Source organism: Dermacentor variabilis, chromosome 2 (assembly GCF_050947875.1).
Source record: "Dermacentor variabilis isolate Ectoservices chromosome 2, ASM5094787v1, whole genome shotgun sequence".
In the NCBI taxonomy this organism is placed as follows: domain Eukaryota; kingdom Metazoa; phylum Arthropoda; class Arachnida; order Ixodida; family Ixodidae; genus Dermacentor; species Dermacentor variabilis.
This window is the reverse complement of record NC_134569.1, coordinates 142,929,303-142,943,390: the sequence shown is the minus strand read 5'-3', so window position 1 is coordinate 142,943,390 and position 14,088 is coordinate 142,929,303. Positions and strand designations below refer to the sequence as shown.

Here is a 14,088-nt window from a genome sequence, read left to right as displayed (position 1 = left end):
GGAGAGCGTTTCATTGGCCTGTTCAAAGAATGCTGCGAGTCACCGCCGGAGGCTTGCGTCGGCGGTTGTGTAAATGCGACGTCGGGATATTGCGATGAAAGCTGATTGGAATAGTTTCGCGTTATAGGGCCCCAGTACAGTACTCACATGAGACGTCACGTGCTTACACTAATCGACGGTCTAAATTAAGTTACGCCGCGGTAACCACGCCGTAGCCGCAGCCGGAAATTTTACCCGGTGGTGTTCGCTTTAAACAGTGACCGCGCAGCATGCATGCTATTCAGCCGAGTTTGCGGAGCACGGTTTCACCACACTGTGAAATAGACCGGCCGAGGCTGGCAAGCGTCGGAAAAGCGCCGCGAATGCGACCTCTGTAGTTGGTACAGCCAGGTACGCCCTGCTTAGCGGCCTTGTGCTAGAATTGGAGCTACTGCATAATGGTAGCTGAAAATTATCTTCGGCTTACTTGAAACGATGCCTGTTGGACTCATTTCCGAAGTGCCGACATAACCTACCGATTGTTTCCTTCTTTAATCTATCCGAAGTGTGCGAGACCCGCAGCGTTCTTTCTATAACTTGTCTTTCATTCTCTACGCAACGCGTTTTGCAGAAGGAGCTCATGTCACTGCACGAGGCGAGTTCAAAGATGGGGTCCGGCAAAACTCGGCGTGCCAAGAGTGAAAAAGCAGCTGCCGCGGAGTGTGCCCAAGGCCAGTGAACGGGGACTGCTCATTTTTCTTTTTTTTTCTGCCTTCGCATTTTTTTTCTTTTGCGCACCTTTTTTTCTACGGTCACATTGCTTTCTTTTTTTCTCTCTCTCTCTCTCTTGTGGGGCATGGAGCTCGACACCAAGCGCCTTCAGTGTACCGTGTGTAATAAAAACCGCGCAAGCTGCCCTTTGGTATTTCTTTCGAAGTCGTTCGCCGCTGCGTTGACGCTGTCACACACACACACGCACGCACACACATACATACATACATACACATATATATATATATATATATATATATATATATATATATATATATATATATATATATATATATATATATATATATATATATATATATATTCGCAGACAACAGCACTGTTCGCCCTGTAGCGAAGAGCGCGAATATACACATGTGCTCATGTATGCGTGCGCGCATTTACACGGCTATATACTATGCGTAATGTTTGCGACCCGCACCACGTGTTGTCGCTACTGTCGCAGATCCTTCCCATTCCATTTAGAAGTTAACTTTGGCATCCACCGTATTCGGATTGGTCGGGGAGAAGCCGCTTCTCATTGGAAGAAAAATGTCTCCCGGTAACAGTTTGCACCCAGGGCCAACTAATTCTGTTGAAATGAACACGCCAGAAGGCTATGCTTTGCCAACTGCTAGCCTCCCGGCACAGTTGGTTAAGAGACTGTGCCGATCAGGATGACTGTTCGCGGTTTCATTCCTGGCCTTGCAGAAATTTCGCGATTGTGAAGCATAAGTTACCGTGAATCTGCATGCTTTTATTTTGGTGTGTCACAGATTGAATTCAACGCAAACGCTTTTTTTTTTTCACTACTGTAACATCTACTCTGCATGCAGAACTCATGTGGTTACATTGGCGCCTATGAGTTGGTTTTGGTTTTTCTCTTCTGCTGAATCGTACGCACAATGAGGGCATAAATGAACGCTTCTAGAAATCTACTATATATATCTTTGATACCGGCATGCCCCCCGTGCCACGTTTTCTTTCTTTTGCACTCGAGCTAAGATTAAACAAGTGATAAGTGCTACTGAAAAGTCTCGAGACAGCAGCTCGACAACTATGCCTATGCCCATGAGTAATTAAAGACGTATTATATAGACCTTCTCATCGGGCGAGGAGGATAGGGTGCGCGGAGAGCCTTTCCTCCTCTCTGGCTTGGGCGTTCCGGCGCGGCGCTGCTAGAAAGTATCGCTGTCGCGTGCTGCGGAACGATTTCGAGATGTTTAACGCCATAGCGTTAAGTAGCTCGTGTCGCAGAAAAGCCGGTGTCGGCGGCGTTGGCCGTGAGCGTTAAATTCCGGAAGGCACTTCATAAATAAGAAACAACTTGCAAGATGGGCTGGGTGGGAATCGAACCAGGGTCTCCGGAGTGTGAGACGGAGACTCTACTGAGCCACGAGTTAGATGATTCAAAGCGGGATAAAAGCGCTTCTTGTGAATGCGGTGTTGCCTTAGAAACCGTGCCGTAGAAACTTATACTGCGGTGTATATCGGTAATTATGAGCATGTAAATTGCAGAAGTCGCAGTTACACGAGTAGGGAAGTACGTTTCCGCCGCATTTCTTCTGCGCTCTGCGCGCACGCAGAGCCATCTTGCGGCAAACACAGAAGACGCCCTCCTCGCAATGGACGGCGCTGCCCCGAAACGGGGCGCGCCACTCGCCCGCTTGTCCCCTTCGGGTCGTGGGGAGACCGGTGCGAGGATGCCCCAATACCCTTGCGCACGGTGTACGAATATACTTCTGTACTGTATATATATATACTGTAATATACTTTATACTTCTTACACCGTGCCCTCGCGTATGATAAGCTTTCTTGCTCTCTCCCCTTCCAGCTTCCAGCGTGCGTCACTCGAACCTTCCTGTTTAGGTGACGCGGCTCCTCTTTCCGCTCACAGCGCGATTCCTAGGTGCAGCGTCCGATGCGGGACGCCGCTGACGTGATCGCTGCGCCGTAGCGCGTGTGATGGGAAGGCGTCCCCTGCGATGTGGGCCGAGCTGCTTCCGAGGAGTCATGCGTCTGCGTGGTGCTCCCAAGCGAGATAGAGGACGATCCTATCGAGGCGTCAGCGCCATGATCGCGTCCGCCTTCATGGCGCGTCGTGGCCCGGCTGTACGTGCCGATCACGACGTTTGGCTCACGTAGATCGTTTCTCCCTCCGAGACACCGCGGGTTCTTTGGTTAGTTCCGCTTGTTCAGGCGCATGTTTCGTTGCCGCGCCGAACGCTGCGTGTGACTCAAGAGCTTGCCGAGCGAATGAGCGGGCGGTGATAACGGGGTGCGATAACGCTATCGCGTTCCACTCTTGAAGGCGAAGCATAAGCGTCCTCCAAGTTTTAGATCGTACTTTATGAAATTTACACCATGTCCGTTCATAGAAGGTCGTCAGGGAAGCCTTTCGGTGCATCGGTAACTACAGTAGGCGGAAATATGTCAATTGGGGGCGCAAAAATGTGACGCGCTTTATCAGCCGCGGTGTACGCACATTATCAGTCGCGGTGTGTGTATGTGTTGTGAACTATTTTGCTTATATCGGTTTTTATTTCAACAAAGAAACCCGGTGTCTCTGTATTACCAGCATTAAATGATAAATCGACTCACTGTCTGATCGCTTGGCGTAGGGAGTAAAACATAAGAGCGCATGCTCGTGCACTGCTAACCTAAAGGCAACCACGAAACATCTTAGCGGCAGGCGCTATAAAATATTTGTGGTGCACCGGCATCGTTCTCGGGCATTTCAAGCCTAGTAGGCTTGAAGTTACTATATGTCTACGATAGCCTTCCTGCGTGAGGCCGATGGCGCTGCTCAACACAGCGACCACTGCGGTTGGTGAAGCAGCACGATACATATGTAAGCTGTGCGCTTCGGCATTGCCTTCTTGGCCTGTATACAGCCATAGTATATGAGAGGGTCGCATAAAAAGAATGCGATGGCTATTTTTGAGGACGAAATTTCCCTAATACGTGAGTGCGTCGTAGAGAACGCAACGAAGACAACCGAAAAAAAAATTCGGTTATCATCCTCTTTCTAGAAAAAGCAAGAGAAAACGGGCTAACGCCGCTATACGACATCGCATAGTCACGCCGCACAATGTTTATAGATATACAACAGCTGATGCCGTATGCTTGGGCCATGCGGTATATAGAACAAAGATATCTGTAATCCAGCATCTACCACTGCTTAGGACGCTCGCGCAGTTTGTAAACACTCCCTTTGCTGGACAAGCTTCATTCAGACTGTAAGGTATACGCTGCTACTACTTGCCAAAACTATTTCATTCAGGCGAGGAAACCTCATCCATCGAACCAAGTAGTCGCACAATGTAACCTGCAGCGAACAGTTTGAACGCTTGTCAAAGTATAAGATCACACCTCATATCCTAGTAGAACGGTACACAAGCTGTTATACGATCGTCGCGTATGTTTCATGTCTCCTAAACCACAGGTTAGAAATAAAGGATAATACTGCAAGAAGGCCACGTACATTAGTGAATGGAACATTCAGAAATACACAATTGATCTACGAGGCTGATTGTCGGCTCAAATATGCACGCACACATCCCGCTGCGTGTTCCGTCCACTTCAACGCCAGCAGAAACTCCGGCCATGACGCCTTAAACCACTTCCGCACGTCTCACGGAACAGTTCACCACGTAGACGACGCACGTCATACTAAACAGACCGCACGACCGCGAAAACAAACGCCAGAACCTACCGCGTATACCTGCCACGCAAAACACCGCTTTCACCCAAGCCACTATGGCGCTGCTCATAGGCGGCGCCACTGCGTTCACAATATGGCGGCGCCTACGAAAAAACGGTGTATAAGCGTCCATTACCAAATAAACCTTGTTGACAGTGCAGCGCTCGTGCGGTCCTCTTTCTTCTTCAGTGCTCCGCGTTGCGCTCCTTCATATTTACTGAATCGCTCACTCGAGTGCGCCCGTATTCGCGTTAATTACATGTCACGTGACGCAGAAAAGCCGGTGTTGTCCGCAACGGCTGGCAACAAACATCATCATCACAAATGGCGTTAGCAGCGTCTTGTATGACGTCAGTAGTAACGAAGAATCAAAGAACAAGTTAGAGTAAGGTGACTTAAGGTGGAGTGAAGTGAATGAAGGTGAACTTAAGTGCATTCAAGAGGATTAGAGCGAATTAGGGTGTATTATAATACACCCTAATTATAAGCACCAACCTTATAAAGTTGGCGCAAATAAGAACAAGGTGGATTAAGGTGTATTAAAGTGGATCAACGTTGGTACAAATGAGAACAAGGTGGCTTAAGGTAAACTTGTGAAGGACATGGGACAATGTATGACGTCACGCACCCTGGACGTAACCAATTAAAACACGTAACCCTTTCGCATCGAAATCACGTAAGCGTACTTAATGCGACTGCCAGTTCTAGCAACTCCACCGTGCGCAACCTATGTATGCTAACATTTCAGGCGCGGTCAACTCATCCTAGTCACCGTAACCAGCCGCAGTCGCGTGCGCGAAACGTGTGCGTTGCACGGTGCCCGCAGGGTCGGAATCGCACGCAGCGTGAGCTACCGATTTCCGCTGGGACGCGTGCCCCTTGTCGTCGGGCGGGCGAATGGCACGCGAGCTGGCATGCCGTGGTCCCATGCGTCGGCGCTCTTTCTTTTCGGGGCAAAGCTTGCTATTGGGACAGCGTACCGCACACCGGCGGTCACCGCGGGTGTGCCTTCGCGTTGCGGCCGCGTTTGGGGCAGCGTAAGTAAACTCGGGGTGGGGGGGGGGGAGTGACGGCGAGGGACTGGTCTCCGATGGCTGTATATAACCGTGCTGCACGCATGCCGACACTGTGCGCCTCGTCGTGAGGCCTGGCAATAATGTCTCTTTCCTAACCAGCGATCGAGCAGAGTTCAAAAGAAGAAAGGAAAAGAAAGAAGAGAAATGGGAAATGAAGGAAAGAAGAAAGAAATAATGTTTCATCACCATCAGCCTGGCTACGCCCACTGCAGGGCAAAGGCCTCTCCCAAACTTCTCCAACTACCCCGGTTATGTACTAATTGTGGCCATGTTCTCCCTGCAAACTTCTTAATCTCATCCGCCCACCTAACTCTCTGCCGCCCCCTGCTATGCTTCTCTTCCCTTGGATTACAGTCCGTAGCCCTTCATGACCATCGATTATCTTCCCTCCTCATTACATGTTCGGCCCATGCCCCCCATTTCTTTTTCTTGATTTCAACTAAGATGTCATTAACTCGTGTTTGTTCCCTCACCCAATCTGCTCTTTTCTTATCCCTTAACGTTACACCCATCATTCTTCTTTCCATAGCTCGTTGCGTCGTCCTCAATTTAAGCAGAACCCTTTTCGTAAGCACCCAGGTTTCTGCCCTGTAAGTGAGTACTGGTAAGACACAGCTGTTGTACACTTTTCTCTTGAGGGATAATGGCAACTTGCTGTTCATGATCTGAAAATACCTGCCAAACGCACTCCAGCCCATTCTTATTTTTCTGATTATTTCAGTCTCATGAACCGGATCCGCGGTCACTACCTGTCTTAAGTAGATGTATTCCCTTACCACTTCCAGTGCCTCGCTACCTAACGTAAACTGCTGTTCTCTTGCGAGACTGTTAAACATTATAGTTTTCTGCAGATTAATTTTTATGCCCACCCTTCGGCTTTGCCTCTCGACGTCAGTGAGCATGCATTGCAATTGGTCCCCTGAGTTACTAAGCAAGGCAATGTCATCAGCGAATCGGAAGGTACTAAGGTATTCTCCATTAACTGTTATGCCCAATTCATCCCAATCCAGGTCTCCGAATACCTCCTGTAAACACGCTGTGAAGAGCATTGGAGAGATCGTATCTCCCTGCCTGACGCCTTTCTTTATTGGGATTTTGTTGCTTTCTTTATGGAGGACAAAAATAAAAATATGGGAGGGGGTCTGTTGGAGGGGGAAAAAGAGAGAGAGAGAGAGAAGTTTAATGATATGAAATGCTGAGAGGTCGGCCTGAGGTATATTCCTCTAGCCAGCTACTCGGCATTGGGGGAAGGGGAAGAGGGAAAGAAAGAGGGAAGAGGTGCATGATGGGTGACGATGACGATAGAAGGAAGGAGTAGAACATATCGCAAGCAATTTGGCATGCTCAAAGTCTGCAATCCAAGCCCGTTGTTTTTAAAAAGTTCAGTAATGCCTGAATGGCGTTGAAACTCGATTGAGGATCTGGCCAAGGGCCTAAAATAACGTCCTCCGACAACGGTGCGCTGTCGAGACACGTAAGGTCGTTGTCCAACCTTTCACGCTCTTCCACGTACTTAGGGCAGTCACAAAGCACATGACCTATAGTCTCAGTCACATTGCACACCTCACAGTGTGGAGACTCGGTGCGTCGCATGAGGTGCACGTATCCGCGCGTAAACGCTACCCCCAGCCTTAGTCTGTGCAGAAGACTGGCACAGCTTCGTTGAAGTTTCGGTGGTAGCCTAAAAGTCATGGCAGGGTCCAATCTCTGGAGTCGTCTGTGGCGATTATCCGGATTGTCCCAGTGCTGTGCTGTCAATTTTCGGATGACACTGGAGAGGAGACAGTTGGCGTCCGCTCTTGAAAAAGGAATTGAAAGCAGTGACTCTCGTTCTTCGAGCGCTTTCTTCGCTTCGGCGTCGGCCAGTTCGTTGCCCTGTATACCACAGTGACTGGGAATCCACTGAAATGTGATGTGGTGGCCGTTTTCTTGTGCTAAAGTGTAGAGCTCGGCAGTTTGAAGAGCCAACACTCTGTAAGCGCTTGCTTTCAACACCACTCTAAGTAGTTGAAGAGCCGATTTTGCGTCGCTGAAGACTGTCCATATTTGAGGAGGCTGTCGCGAAATATATTGAACGGCCTCTCTGATTGCCACTAGTTCCGTAGATGTTAAAGTCGTCTTGTTATGGAGACGAAACCGTCGAATGGCTTGACGCGCAGGCACAACGAAAGCCGCACCAGACGCATACGACGATACCGATCCGTCTGTATACACGCTCACCGAGGAGTCATATTCTTTCGATATATATTCAAGTGTTAAATGTCTGAGGCCGACGGTAGGTATTCGCGATTTTTTTGAAATTCCCGGAATAGATAGACGCACCGGCATTTTGGACATTACCCATGGGGGCATATGTGGAAGGTCAGCCGGGGCAAAGTATGCTGGTATGCTGGTATGGCAGATTCTTGCCATTTAACGGCTCTTGAAAAAGTGGAGTTCGGCCGTATATCGGGTAATGTCGATAAGGGATGGTGTCCATGACGACAAAACAGTCGCAGGAATACTCGCAGAGGTTCGCATCGTAGATAGACAGGTAAAGGGGTGACGCGAGCCTCCTCAATTGTTCCGTGGTTTGAAGTGCAACGTGGAACACCGAGACATGTTTTCAGTATCTGTGCCTGGGCACTTTCCAGCGTGCGTAAACATGACGGGCTCATACCTGATAAAACTGGCAGGCTATACCTAACATGGGTGACCACGCAAAAGCACAGCCCAATTTTGAGCGAAGCTGTTTCTTGTGACCAGTTGTGTACACAGCACACATTTGCACGCTGCTCACATAGGACTCGTGACGCAGGCTCCGTTTCGTGCAAATTTAAACTCGGTGTGACGGTTCGTTCTTTCGTGATATCGGGTAAACGTGTGCGTATGTAACGCCTACGGAAAGTCGTAAAACGCCCATGCCTTTAGTACGAGCGTCAGACGTTGACGTGTGCCTCCCCCTCCCCCCCACCTCCCTATTATGTACACTGTTAAACTCTCAGTTCACCGAGGACATCGTACGATCTACGTACTTCGTACAACAGCTGAAAATAAAGCGAGCGTTCAGTATTTCGTTTGCGGAAGCACATAATTATACCAGGAACTTGCAACTTTCGCCGCACATTAAGCGCGAGCAGCGACCAAATTTCATACTGCCTAAAAGAAGAAAAGGAAAGGAAAGCCGTTTTAGATCGTCTAGTAGTAGAGCAACGCCTTTGTGCAAAATTTAACGTTTTTAGTGCTAGTGAATCTGCCACAAATAGCTCGGACACTGGAAAAAAACGCAGCCATTTACGCTCACCGGAAGTAAGTCAATACCCTCGAAAGTTGAGGAGAGAGAGTAAAACATCTTTATTAATAATATTTGAATGGCGAGAGCAGTGTGGGAGGAACCCTCAGTCCAGGGTCCCTAAGATGATTCCGGCGATGTTTCGAGCCCGTTGTATCATAGCTCGTAGGACCTCGGGAGGTCCGTCGCGGAGGGCATCGTCCCACAGCTCGTTGTTGCGTAGGGGGTAAAGGAGAGTTGGCAAGGGAGGAAAGAGGTTTGCAGTGCACTCAATCATGACGTGGAAGATTGTGGGCGAGCTGCCACAGCCAGGGCAACGATCTGCATAACAGTGTGGGTAGAATTTATTGAGAGAGACAAGATTTGGAAAAGTTGCGGTTTGTAACTGGCGTAATGCCACTGCTTCCTCCCGCGAGAAGGACGGCGGTGGTGCGGCGTGGGTGCGAGGAACGCGTGTATAATGACGGAGTATGTCTTTGTAACGGAGCAAGGGATCCCCCCCCCCCCCCCCCACTCTGATCTAGTCGCCTCACCACGCCGAGTCGCCCGGAGGGAAATTTCTCGGGCAACCGCACGTGCGCGTTCGTTACCCGGAAGCGAGGTATGACCAGGGGTCCAGAGTAAGTGGATTCGGGGAGGTGTGGTTGGTGTATTTTGCGGGATCTGTTTGAGAATTTGGTGCGCCGCTCTCGGGATGTCATGTCCTGATAGGAAAGCCCGGCATGCCTGTTGCGAGTCCGTCAATACATACACTTCCTCAGGAACACGGATGGCGTATCGAATTGCAAGAGCAACACCGAGAATTTCTCCGTAAGCGGCATTTGTTCCGCGCATTGCAGCAGAGTCTCTCAGGGATTCGGTGCCATCCAAAACTACCGAGGTATAGCCCTTTTGAGTGCGTGATGTGTCCGTGTATAAAGTATGTGTTTCCGGGATGTTTGCAAGCATGCGGCCAATGTATCGTACACGGGCTTTGCGCCGCCCTTTGTCATGCTCGGGGTGCATATTACGTGGCAATGGATGAATACTTAGTGCTTGGCGTATCGCTGACGACAAGATCTTTGGACGGGTTTCAGACTCAAGGGGTGGGACAGAGTATCCCAGCCGTGTGAGAAGATGGCGGCCAGTAGGGGTGAGTAGGAGGCGCTGGCGATGGCTGATCCAATGTGCCTCTAGCAGCTCGCTTAGTGTGTTATGAGTCCCTAAGTTAAGGAGACGGTGTGTGGAAGTATAGTTCGGGAGGCCATGGGCCAGCTTCGTCGCTTTACGAATCATTGCGTCTATTCGAAGTTGTTGCGCTTGGGTCAACCGCTGAAATGGGAGATGGCATGTAAGGCGGCTGATCACGCATGCCTTCACCAAGCGCAGCAGGTCCTCTTCTCGAAGGCCCGAGCGCCTGTTGGAGACCCTCCGGATCATGGCCAGAATTTGCTCAATCTATATGGATAGAAGGGAAACAGGGAACCTGCCATCCGCTTGGACGTGTAGGCCGAGGATACGAGCACGATTAACCTGTGGTATTGGTGTGCCATCCACGTGCAGAGTGATAGGGGGAGTAGAGGAACGGCTCCGGGGGCGAATGATTATGAGCTTCGACTTTTCCGGAGCACATCTTAAGCCGCATTTTCTCGCGTACTCGGAAACTGTATCGACTGCTTGCTGCAGTCGGTCCTGGATGGCTCCGTCGGAACCCCGTGTCGACCAGATAGTAATGTCGTCCGCATAAATAGCGTGGGCGACATCAGGGATCTGGTCGAGTAGCCGGGGGAGCCCTGCGAGTGCGATATTGAATAGAGTAGGGGAAAGAACTGAGCCCTGGGGTTTCCCACGTCCTACAAGGCGAATCGTACCGGATCGATGCGGTCCCATTCCGACGGTGGCTGTGCGATCTCGAAGAAATGCGCGGATATAGTTGTACATACGAATTCCACAGTGTGAATGTGCAACATTGCGAAGGATGAGGTCATGTTCAACATTATCGAATGCCTCTTTTAGGTCTAAGGCGATGAGTGCTCTCGTTTGGGCGGACGACGGAGGTCCTATGACTTCCTCCCGCAATTGTAAAAGCACATCTTTGGCAGACAGATGAGCCCGATATCCAAATTGAGAGTTAGAAAAGAATGATTTTTCTTCGAGGAAGGGCTGCAGACGCCGCAAGAGTACATGCTCCATCAGCTTGCCAATGCAGGATGTTAGGGAGATGGGTCGTAAGTTTTCAACCTTAACAGGCTTGCCCGGTTTGGGGATCAGTGTGATGTCGGCGTGTCGCCATGCTTGGGGAGGCATGCCCTTGCGCCAGCAATCATTGAAGATGTGGGTGAAGTGGTTAATATCCGCGTCACTGAGGTTACGAAGGGTGGCGAATCGGATGTGGTCGGCTCCCGGTGCCGTGTTGCGGCGTAGGTCTTGTAGGACCACCCGCACCTCGTCAGATGTAATGTCTGCATCCGGCAATTCGTTCGCCTCGCCTACGTAAGGATAGTCAGGGTACTCCCACCGCGATTCCTCGGCACGACCTCCGAGATAAGGAGACAACGGTTGCTGTCCTCTGCCATCTGAAAAACGTCTCGGAGGCAACGTGCTGGGATTTATGTCACATCCGATAATCACAAAATGCGAACGCGTTTTGCTAAGATCGCCTTATGTATGTTATGTGCTACTCACTCATAACGATTTTGAAGAAAGTAAAAGATTTGCTGCACTAGCCTTTAACCTCAAATTCTCCCTAACGTGTTGACACTTGCCCTATAACGCCTTCCAGTGCTTTCTCCGATAATTTTTAGAAAGCCCGTGATTAACGATCGCTTCTGAAGCTTTGCCCGCACATCGCTCATGAGATGGTCCCCTATTTTCTCGAAATTTCAATTTCGTGGCAGGTTGAGTTCATCCCGAACATTGTTCAAACACCCTGCGCTGTTCGTACGATGTTCTTCTGATGTTCTACAACCTATGCGAAAGTAATTTTCTACAAATGCTGAAAATAATCTACACAGCTTAATTATAACCGTGCGTTACCCATAACATGTCCACTACACGCACTGATATATAGAAAAAAACATTTAATACATTTTGGATATTGAGAAAATGTGTTATACGAGTGCCCGTAAAGCGTATACACTCGTATATGCAGCATGAGAATGGGGAGGATATGAGAGAGGAAAAGAGAGCAAGACGTTTAATTATTGAAATATATGAATATATGAAAAGACAACTCCAGTCGCTTTTTTCGACGAGGTGCCTGGGAAGAACTGATCAGTCAGTAATTATTTGCGAAGCTCATAATTAGACCTAAATACCCTGCCCACTTGAAAATTTGTCTGCCGATCACCCGTAACACACCGCACATTCCCTACAAATATGAGCTGGGTGAACACTGTAATTGCCGCAGGATACCGCGGAAACATGCATATACTAACGCTTTCGAGTGTACTAACAACATCGTTGTCAAAGAAATTGAAGCGATGAAAGGGATGGGACCGTTTCACTCGAACGGCGAGGCTTTAAAACCGACAACAAAGTTTAGAGCTGTGCCGAAGCTTTTCGATCGTGGTTCCGATAATAGGTCGGGACGACATCTTGGCGCGACACCGCAGCAAAGACAACTGCTATGGCACAGCTGAAACAGCACTCTGGCAGCTGTGTTAACCCATGCCGAAGTAACTAATGTTTCTTCTTTTTTTTTTTGCGACGATCAGAGACTTAACTGAAATAACACATATGATGTGCTGGTGCCTACGCGAAACTATGCCCTGCACTTTATTTTATCCATAGAAAAAGATCCCTCGAAGGATTGCTAGGCTTACATTTTCATTATAGATCGGTTATAAATCGCAGACATTGTTTTAGAAGCGTTTCAGATGGTTCACTCGTTGCAACGTTGGTTTCGGCAAATAAGCGAGTTGACTTGATGATGAAAGTAAATTTTATTTCCCGATTTAATTTCGATTCAGTTCAATTGACCGTGTTTTTTCACAAAACATCCTGGAAAGGAATATGGGCTAGAAGCTAATTCGACAGTCCCGCTTGACTTGGCCTATGCACCTCTACAAGGCAGCTGCGTGCAATCAGACGTGAACGCACAGATTGGGAAGGAAGCAATAGCAGGAATGACAAAAAGAAAGAACGCTGCATGCTGTATGATCCGAAGTTCAATCGGTAATTAAAGAACAACAATAACAATAATCTTTGCAATAGTGTTTATAACTTTCACAGAGGACCTTGAGGAGAAATGCAAATAATAAAAATGATAGTCATTCAAACAGTGCAAACATAACGCCATTCCCAAGGAAGGGAAGAAGACCTTTCTATATATAAAACTATTATTTTCAATCCTATATAACAAACATTAGCAAAAATTCAAGTACAATTAATGTCACACTGCGTAATAAAAGATAAATAACATTCATAACGTAAAAAGCACTGCGCAAACAATGCACCAGTTCAGAAAAATCCTTTCGACATCACAAACTACTATAGTTATACTAGAAACATTGTGGAAGTCGGCAATATTACAAGTAATTCCGGCATGGGAAAGTGCAGTCAAAATTAAAGGGTTTGGAATATTTTTACTGACGCATTGGTAAGGGCTATGATACATAAAATTTAGAGGAGTTGAAAATCGCCTATATAACGTATATATCGAAGTTATTTAAGCCGATTTAGACAACAACGCTTGCGAAAAAAAAATAAAAATGTGAACATTTGCGAAAGCTCAAGTGCTAATGGCTAAAAAATGCACCTGGATGGTCGGGAAATGAGTACAAAAAGCTGTAACTGACTTGAACGTAAGCACAACATATTATATGAGTTACAAAAGGCAATTAACTTTTATTTGCAAGAATTTTGTTTCTACTCGTATTTTGGACGTTCACCTCAGCGAAACACATCAATTGCACGCAGTGGCTTCTTGTGCTGTTATTGCAAACGTTCTGTGTGGCACCTAAACAAGTGTTCCTGTCACTTACAGGTGGCTTATTAACAGTGACACGTATTGCTTTTGAGAATCATTGCAGTTTTGAGTTCGTCGCACCATGATGGCACAAAATAATAATATGACATTGACTCTTGGATTCGCTCTGCTGTCTGGAATCTTAAGGGTACCAGCTGCGCTTCGCACTGTGTAAGGATGACTTCCGGCACCCAAATTGAGTTTGCTTTAAAATTTCAATGTGAATAAGGATATGATATCAATAACTGGATATTAAAAGGCATCTGTAGACTTGCCTTAGCTCCTAGCATTTTCAGCGTACCGCCCACGACATACAGTAACAGTTGCAGAGCGATATGAAAAA

The 14,088-nt window shown here is 48.1% G+C and overlaps 1 protein-coding gene across 3 annotated transcripts in view; it reads left to right on the top strand.

The window, feature by feature from the left end:
- Nucleotides 1-896, top strand: part of LOC142572797 (sodium- and chloride-dependent betaine transporter-like) — a 108,412-nt gene extending 107,516 nt beyond the window's left edge. For all 3 annotated transcript variants that reach the window (XM_075682159.1, XM_075682158.1, XM_075682157.1), the window contains one exon: nucleotides 611-896. In XM_075682159.1, the coding sequence (XP_075538274.1) occupies nucleotides 611-718 (108 nt within the window). In that variant the 3' untranslated portion in view covers nucleotides 719-896. The remainder of the gene's footprint in view (nucleotides 1-610) is intronic.
- The last annotated feature ends 13,192 nt before the right edge of the window (nucleotides 897-14,088 follow it).